Consider the following 9,391-nt stretch of genomic DNA (forward strand, 5'->3'; position numbering starts at 1 on the left):
TTTTTTGATGGATTTTTGAGGTGCATTCGTAGCTCTACATTATAAGGTTGCATCTTTATGTAAACTTTTTCCTAATATAAATATCATATATTATATAATACAATTAAATATCATACATTATCTAAAACAATTACATTAATAAAATAAAGGAAAAGTTTATATAGAGCCGAGGCTCTAAACAATCAAATTTGAGCCTACCTCAAAAAGTTCACTAGAAGAGGTTGTTTGATGCCCAAATATCTTCAAATTGATCATCTCGACATCAAGATGCATGGACATGAGAAAAAAATGAATTTCAAGTTTTGAAAATAGTATATTTTGTAACGCATTTTTAGACCGTCAATTTTCAAGATTTTTAAGTTTTCATAGATTTGTTGATCTACGCTCTTTTTGAAGCTTTGAACTTTATAAATAAATATAAATATATATTTTAAGGCTATCACAAAGATTTCCAGTAGTAAAACCGCATTTCTCGACACTATTTGAAGGTAGGCTGTAATTCGATTGTTTAGAGCCTAGGCTCTATACAAACCACACCCATAAAATAAATACAAATATATAATATAATATAATACAAATTATATTATATATAATTTATACTATTATATTTTTAATATACATCATATTTTATTATATATTCATACATTTATATAATATGTATAACATATTTATGTATTATACTATATATTAATTATATAATATATAGTATACAAATATCTTATATTACATATATTATACACAATAAATATATATAAAAAATAATACAATTACATTAATAAAATAAATATAAATATATAATACATATAACAAAATATAATATATTACAAATTATATTATATATATAATATATACTATTATATTCTACTATATTATATACAATATATAATATTATATATGCATATATTTATATAATATATTTATGTATTATACTATAATATTATATATTTCCTCTAACGTTATATACTATAGTATAGTATAAAATGATATATTATTGAAAAATTATCAAAAATATACTTTAATTTTGGATAAATTTTTTTTTAAAAAAGACCCAACTTTTATAAACTTGGTCCCCACATTTTTTTCCTCAATTTTGACATTTAAAATACTTCAAGTTATCACATAATTTAAAATGCCGTATAAAATGGGGAGTCATTATGGTAATTAATGCTTGGGCCTCACAGTAATAGGAATATTGTGACGGTTATTTTAGTAAAAAAAAAGAAAAAAAAAAGAGTGCGTGGATGAGGTTCATAACATTTGAGGATTTTTTTTTTTGAATTTGAAGAAAATAAAGGTATATTATGAATAATTTTCCTATATTACTTATATAAAAATATTATTTGTATATTATATATTTATTATTATTATAAAATAATTTATATATTAAGGATATAATGGTAAAGAATAAAAAAAAATAAGGATTTCTTCTTAGTTAAAAAATAATACTGAAGTTTGAAATTAATGGGAGAAATTAATTAATAAAAAATTAAATATCAAATAATAACATAAAAAATACAACTGATTCACATCTTCGGAACAATTCAAAAGACAAACCAACACTCCAATCCAGGGGACAAAACCAGTTCCACGGAAACGGAGCCCTTATTTACCCGAGAGAGAGTGTTTCTAAATTGGTCTCAGTTAAAAGGAAGAAGCGCTATTTTCCCTAGAAAAAAACGGAAAAAGAAAAAATAAAAAAGAAAAAGAGAATGTCGGCGAATTTGTTGGAAAATTAAAATTATCCCTTGTGAGAAGAGAAATAGTAGAGAGAGAGAGAGAGAGGGAGGGGCCCTCTGCATCGTCTGCAGAATTACCAGATTCTGTGCCTGATTTTCAGAGGCATGTGCAGACAGACGTTTTGACTGTCATTTGGTGGACCGCACGTGCGGAGCACCAGCTTTTTGTTCACTGTACATTTTTTTCCGCATTTTTCAAGGTTTCAATTCCCAAATCATTACTCACTGTCTCTCTCTCTCTCTCTCTCTCTCTCTAAGTTTCATGCTCAATTCAAGAGTTTAAAGTTAAACATGCTCTCCTTCTCTCTCTCTCTCTCTCTACTGGGTATATCCAATAAGTTTCTTCTCACTCTACCTCTGTTGCTGCTATATAAGAGCATGCACGGGAGAAAATTCTTGTGTGCTCAGCTCTTGTTCCAGTGGGTGGTAATGGTGGTTTGAGTAGAAACCACCATTCATGCTCTGCTGGACTTTCTCTCTTGTTCCTGTTTCTCACTCTAAGTCTTCTTCTTCATCATACAATCTTGCTAAGGGTACAAGGGAACCTCAATTTGTTAGTTAAACTCTGGTTAGAGTGAGAAAATGATGGTCTTGGTGGTGCTTTCATGGCTGTTTTTCTGGGTTGTTATGGTGTGCTTGAGTTGTGTAGCCCTGTTAAAATGGAATGAAGTGAGATATAGGAAGAAGGGGCTGCCTCCCGGTACTATGGGGTGGCCATTGTTCGGTGAAACTTCTGAGTTCCTTAGACTTGGCCCGGATTTCATGAAGGGTCAAAAAGCAAGGTCACTGTTTTTTTCTCAATATATTCATATTGGATTTTATTATTATTATTATTATTATTATTTTTAATTTTTAAGACTAAAAAGTGGTCTCTTAGCACGAGTTGATATGAGCATGAAGACTGGTTTCACTTCATACTAATTTTTTTCCAGAAAAAAATATGTTTTTGTGGTTGAATTAATATTTGAGGAAAAAGCTTGCGGTTTTTTTAATTTCTAAATCATGTGTAATGAATTTGAATGATGATGGCTAAAGGATGGTGGTTTCTTCTTCAAAACTGGTTCTTGGGTTTAAATTAATATGAGATTATGAGGAATGTTTGCCTTTGTGATTCAAGTAGTTTTTGGGAGCAAAAAAATGGAATCCAAGTTTTCGTGTCTAAAAACTGGTCTTTGTGTTATGTGCAAGATGGCATCTTTCTGGTTTTTGAGATAACATTAAGCTTTGGTTTTTTTCAAAATTTTATTTTTTCTTATTTAATCCATTTTTCTTCTTATTTATTTATTTATTTATTTTGGTGATTTATTTATTTAGTTATTAACTTTGATGTGGTTTTTGAGCTAGGATTGGGATGAGCTCCATTAGCGTAATTTGAGTGTTGAGGAAATAAGTTTCTCTTGAGAAGGAGAAAGTTGGAAGGTCTTTTGCTCTTTTAGTGACAAATTGCTTTGTGGGTTGAGCTTCATTCATTGATAAGAAATATGACTTAATTTATTTTTATATTCCCCTGCTTTTCATGCTTCTCTAGGCTTGAAGAGAGCGAGAGAGAGTTCTTTTGGTGACAAATTGCTTTATGTGGTTTAAATTGAAGAGGTTTCTGTGGTTTGAGCTCCATTCATTGATAAGAAATATTTCAACTTTTTTTGAAAACAGAGAGAGAGAGAGAGAGAGAGAGAGAGAGAGAGAGAGAGAGAGAGAGAGAGAGAGAGAGAGAGAGAGAGAGAGAGAGAGAGAGAGAGAGAGAGAGAGAGAGAGAGAGAGAGAGAGAGAGAGAGAGAGAGAGAGAGAGAGAGAGAGAGAGAGAGAGAGATTCATCCTTATTTGCTCAAATGATCCCCCTTTGTGCAGGTATGGCAGCTTGTTCAAGACTCACATGTTGGGGTGCCCCACAGTTGTTTGCATGGACCCTGATCTTAACAAATTCATGCTCTTAAATGAAGGCAAAGGCCTTGTTGCTGGTTACCCTCAATCCATGCTTGATATATTAGGGGAATGGAACATTGCAGCTGTTCATGGCCCCCTCCACAAAGCAATGAGGGGGGTCATGTTTCAACTGATAAACAATAACATGATCAGAGACCATCTTCTCCTTGATATAGACCATTTCATGAGAACCCATCACTCCAATTGGGCCAGCAGTGTCCTAGACATCCAAGTAAAGACCAAAGAGGTTAGTTAGTTAGAGAGAGTGAAAACTTGAAAATAAGGCTTCATTATGGAGATCTGTTTTCTGATGCTCTGTTTCTTTTTGTGTGTAGATGGCTCTTTTGCTGGCATTGAAGCAAGTGTTAGGGATGCAGCCCGGTCGGATGGCGAAAGTTTTCGAACCAGAGTTCTATAAGTTGATAGAAGGCACTATCTCTCTACCCATCAATCTTCCAGGAACCAGTTATCATCAGGGTTTCCAGGTATTTTTCGTGCTCTTTGATTTGATTTCCTCTTTTCGTCTCTCTCCCTCTCTCTCTCTCTCTCTCTCTCTCACACACACACACACACACATCCAAGGTTTCTTTAGAGGACCCAATAAGAGTAACATAGATGTCATGAACACCAAAAATTAGATTATACAAGTTCTAGTCCACTTTGCAGTGCTTATGCTCTGTTTTTTCAAAATTGCATTTTGTTTATTCTTTATTTGTTAATTAAGTTTTTGTGGACCCATAAGAGTAGCCTGGATATGGAGGTAATGAATCCGGCAATTTGCAGTATACATTGCACAAGTTCCATTACTTATCAACTGCTTTCCCATCCTTTTTCTTTTTTTTGAATTTGATTTATTTTAACCTTATGTTAACAAAAATGAGTATAGAGGACTTGTAAGGAAATCTCATAGTAACATTGGTTATGACTAACCAAAATTGATCTGCACAGTTGGATTATTTTAAGTGGTCTGAATTCCTGTTCAATGTGTGTGTGTGTGTGTGTGTGTGTGTGTGAGAGAGAGAGAGAGAGAGAGAGAGAGAGAGAGAGAGAGCTTTTCTAAATGCTCTCTTGCCAGGTTTATGAATTGATTTTGTCATTCATGGTTGTTTCCAGGGGAGGCAAAGGATTTTGAGCCTTCTGAGAGAGTTCATGGAAGATAGAAGGGTTTCTAAAGAGTCCCACACTGATATGCTGGATGCCCTTCTTAAAAATGAGGAGGATCCGTCAAAGTTCAAAATGACTGATGATCAAATATTTGATCTTCTGCTTGCCATTCTTTATGCTGGTTATGAGACTGTCTCTACAACTTCCATGATGACTGTCAAATATCTATATGATCATCCTAAAGCCCTTCAAAAACTCAGGGTAAGTATATTTGTGCACACGCGCAAGGGCATGTGTGTGTTTGTGAGAGAGAGAGAGAGCACTATCCCTTGAATTCCTACCTAACACATGATTTGTCCCTTGGGTCCATTAGGAAGAACACTCTGCAATTCGAAATGCAAAGGGACCAGATGATCCTATCTCTTGGGACGATTACAAATCCATGGAGTTTACTCGCGCCGTAAGCACTTCGAGTATTTTTTTTCGTAATTTCCATATGAAGTCTTTCACCTTCTGCTTTCTCTCACCAGTAAATTAATTGCTTGAATTTGATTATGATGAAGTACTCTGTTATGTTGCAGGTCATCTATGAAACAATGAGACTATCCACAATTGTTAATGGGGTTTTAAGAAAGACCACCGAAGACATGGAATTGAATGGTACATTTCTTTGTTTTCTTTCCCTTCACATGCTTTTTATACATGAAAAAATGAAATACAGTATTTGTGAATATGAAGCTGAGTGTTTGTTTATCTCTTTTATTGCAGGGTATCTGATTCCAAAAGGGTGGAAAATATATGTTTACATGAGAGAGATCAATTATGATCCAATTCTATATCCAGATCCGTACACCTTCAATCCGTGGAGATGGCTGGTATAAATCTTTCATTTCTCACTTTTATATATATATATATATATATATATATATATATATATATTGGGTTCTACACACATGGTGGGGAGGGTCCTATAAGATCATATATATATATATATATATATATATATATATATATATATATATATATATATATATATATATATATATATATATATATATATATATATATATATATATGGAAAATAATGAGATTAGCCCACTAGATCATATGAACATATAAGCTCAAAAGTTCAAATTGAATCTGTGTCGATCTGACGGTCACGATTTCATTTTGTATTTAAATTTTTAGTTTTTTATAAAAATTCAAATAACTTGAATTTTTATAAGTTCATTCTTCTCATCAAGGTGCACCTATGGGTGAAAATAAACAATGATTTCGGCTACTCTCATTACCATTTAAATTTCATCGCATGGTCACAGTTGTTTGGTAGTGTTTTAATTTTCAATTTTTATCTACAAATCAAAATTACTTGAAATTTGGAGTGTGTGTACATCTTAGTAAGACACATAATAAAAATATGCAAAAAATTAATTTATAAATATAAATAGACTAAAATACCCCTGAAAATTTATGAGGGTATTTTCATCAATTTATATTTTACAAATTATTTTCTTCATATTTTTATTAGGTGCGCCACACTAAGATGTACACACGCTTCAATTTCAGATCATTCCGATTAGTAAAAACCAAATGAAAACTGAAACACTACTGGACAATTGTGACCGTGTGATAAAGTTTGGATGGTGATGAAAGTAGACGAAATCTTTGTTCATTTTTGCCAATAGCCATTTTATAGTATCTTCCACACACACACACACACATATATATATATATATATATATATATATATATATATATATATATATATATATATATATATATATATATATAAATTTGAAATACTATTCAAATTTGCCCTCAAGCATTTTAAGGACTATATATATATAGTAATGATCTTATGAGACCTTACCACACCCATATGTGTAGAACTCCAAATGATCACCATTAAATTTAGCACAGATTTCTATAAAAGTTATCACATGGATTGGGACTTGATTGTTTTAGAGATTTGTGCCAAATTTAATAGTGATCTTTTGGAGTCCTACACATATGGATATAGGAGGGTCTCATAGATCATTTTTTTTTTTTTGATATATATATATATATATATATATATATATATATATATAATTTGAAACACTATTCAAACTAGAATTTTTCGAAATGTGGTTTTTAGGGAAATATGACATCATGAATTCTATTTAGGGAAAATTACAAAAATCTTTGTAACTTTCTTTGCAATCCACCCCCATCAATTTTTTTATCGCAACATTTACCCCAAAATAAATTTTTCTAGCAATTACCCCCTTTTAAGGACCAAAATGCCCTTACTCTCTTCTAACACCAACTAAACTTTTCCCATAACACACAAAAAGGCGGTATGGCACTATAAAGAAATGGTTCGGCAATATCCAAAAGTGGTCTGGCACTGATAAAGAATGGTTCGACAATTGGCCTATGCGGTCTGGTACTGCCAAAGAGCGGTCCGGCAACATGCCTAAAGTGTGGTCCGGTAATGTCAAAGAGTTTTTCGACACCTTTTTTAGTTTAACGTCGTCCGACAATTGGTACGTGGTGGTTCGACAGCCCATATAAGCTCAAGTGAATGTCAGGAAAAATTTAATTTTTTAAGTTCGAAAAAAGAATATTTTGTCAAAAAAAATTGTCTTTTTATATTTGGGGGGTATTTGCTAGGAAAGTATATTTTGGGGTAAATGTGGAAAACAAAGGTTTGGTTAGAGGTAAGTTGCATAAGTAATCTATTTATCGGATTTATTTGTAATTTTTCCTTCTTTTTATAAAAAAAAGATTGTAAGCATTACGCTTTTGAGCTATCACTCATGGGAAAGCTTTATATGTTCTTCCTACAACATAGAAGTTCTATCACCCTTTTTATCTAACCTTCCATTTTTTAATGGAGGGTTAAGATTGCTCCAATCACAATGTCACGTCTCTACACTATTTTATTTTTAATTTTTTTTTTTATAAACTATTTTGATACCTAATTTTGGATATCTATTCCTCTATTAAACTCACACTAACGAAAAATATAAAAAAAAATATTTTCAATAAAATAAAATGATCAAAATACCCCTGAAAGTTTTAAGGGATATTTTGATCATTATATATTTTATCGAAAAATTATTGTTAATATGTTTTATAGGTACGCTCCAATGAGAAAATGGCACATACCAAATTTCATATTCAGAAAATTTGTATTAAAAAAACTAAAAATAAAATACTTTGAGACATCGGATCTAATATCAAACGGTGAGTGACTCTCTTGACCAAAAATGGACGGCTGGATGGTAGGGAGAGGATAGAACTTGTATGTTGTGGGGGAACATAAAAAGCTTTCCCATTACTTATAATGTGTTTTTTTTATGTTTCTTTGTTTGTATAGGAAAAAAACACAGATGCCCATCGTTATTTCCTTCTATTTGGAGGAGGAACAAGACACTGCCCGGGAAAAGAACTGGGCACAGTGGAAATTGCTGTCTTTCTTCACTATTTTGTCACAAGATACAGGTTTGACTCTTTACTCCTTATGGGTATGAATATTTATTAACTATTTATTTTCCCCTTGATTTTAATATCAAATTTTAATCTATAGATACTTGTGAAACTTTAACTGAATTATTTGTCAAGAATATTTTGGAAATGTATATGATGAGATTATTTACTTTTGATATATACAAGAAGGTCACAATTATTGTCAACCGTTGGATGTGAAATTGGATGGGTCATGGTGCGTCACTAATTGAGCACAAAGTCTAAAATACATTTTTTCGCTGTGATACATTTTAATATGTTAGATTTTACATCCAATTGCTAAGAAAAGTTGTGACCTCTAAATAAAAATAAATGTTCTCCTAGTATACAATCACAAGTATTTTTAGCTATCCCAAATATTGATTTATTATGTTCTTTAACTAATTACTAATCCAATTATTCTTTTCAGGTGGGAGGAAATTGATGGGAATAAAATACTCAAGTTTCCAAGAGTTGAAGCTCCAAATGGGCTCAGAATTAGAATTTGGGAGCGCTGATCCTCCTTTATATTATACATCCATAGGCATTAGAATGATTTCTTTACCTTATTTTCTCCGTTTTTCAATTTTTTTTTTTGTTTTCATAGAACTGCTATGTATAATCAAGTTAATGAAAGAAAAATTAGTTTCACACTTTTGTTTCTTCATTTTCCATGTCCTTTCCTTTATCAAATATTTGTGGAGTACTGGTCTAGAGCCCATATAGAAGTTTTGGGTCAGGGCCGTCATTAAAATCAATTTTTCCTGCATGTCAACAAAACTTTAATTCTTTGTTATTGTTTCTTGAAAAATGCGGTGTAAAATTCCATGCAGTTAACTAAATTGTATTCGACATTTGAGTTGATGTCAAAATAAAGTCTTTTGATATATGTAAATACCAACAAGAGGTTTCATGCTGTTGGTCTCATTATCTGCTCAAACCAGGTTTTAAAAAATCGGGTCGGCACCGAGTTTCCCCGGACGACCTAGGACTCAGTCATCACGTGCCGTTTCTTGTTTAAAATAGGAAATTGGGTGTGTCTAGAGGCGAATCAGTTATTTGTAGAGATAACTTGGCGAGTTGCTACAGTGACATGGGTGAGTCGACCCGGTAGCATGCCTTTCTAATGTAAAACC

The 9,391-nt window shown here is 32.0% G+C and overlaps 1 protein-coding gene across 1 annotated transcript; it reads left to right on the forward strand.

Moving 5' to 3' along the window:
* Positions 1-2,134: 2,134 nt before the first annotated feature.
* On the forward strand, positions 2,135-8,908 carry LOC18446219 (cytochrome P450 85A1). The gene is made up of 9 exons (XM_088848621.1): positions 2,135-2,518; positions 3,585-3,906; positions 3,995-4,144; positions 4,773-5,024; positions 5,137-5,223; positions 5,345-5,423; positions 5,532-5,638; positions 8,128-8,252; positions 8,686-8,908. The coding sequence occupies exons 1-9, from the start codon at positions 2,319-2,321 to the stop codon at positions 8,771-8,773; spliced, it is 1,410 nt and encodes a 469-aa protein (XP_088704747.1). The 5' UTR covers positions 2,135-2,318; the 3' UTR covers positions 8,774-8,908.
* The last annotated feature ends 483 nt before the right edge of the window (positions 8,909-9,391 follow it).

The sequence above is a fragment of the Amborella trichopoda genome, chromosome 10 (genome assembly GCF_054954075.1).
Source record: "Amborella trichopoda isolate Santa Cruz 75 chromosome 10, AtrichopodaSantaCruz75HAP2 v2.0, whole genome shotgun sequence".
Taxonomy (NCBI): domain Eukaryota; kingdom Viridiplantae; phylum Streptophyta; class Magnoliopsida; order Amborellales; family Amborellaceae; genus Amborella; species Amborella trichopoda.

Excerpts from the sequence above, each read along its gene's own strand:
- LOC18446219 (XM_088848621.1), top strand. The coding sequence starts at position 2,319 with ATGATGGTCTTGGTGGTGCTTTCATGGCTGTTTTTCTGGGTTGTTATG. Across the intron at positions 4,145-4,772 it reads GTTATCATCAGGGTTTCCAG|GGGAGGCAAAGGATTTTGAG; the intron begins GTATTTTTCGTG and ends GGTTGTTTCCAG. Across the intron at positions 5,025-5,136 it reads AAGCCCTTCAAAAACTCAGG|GAAGAACACTCTGCAATTCG; the intron begins GTAAGTATATTT and ends TGGGTCCATTAG.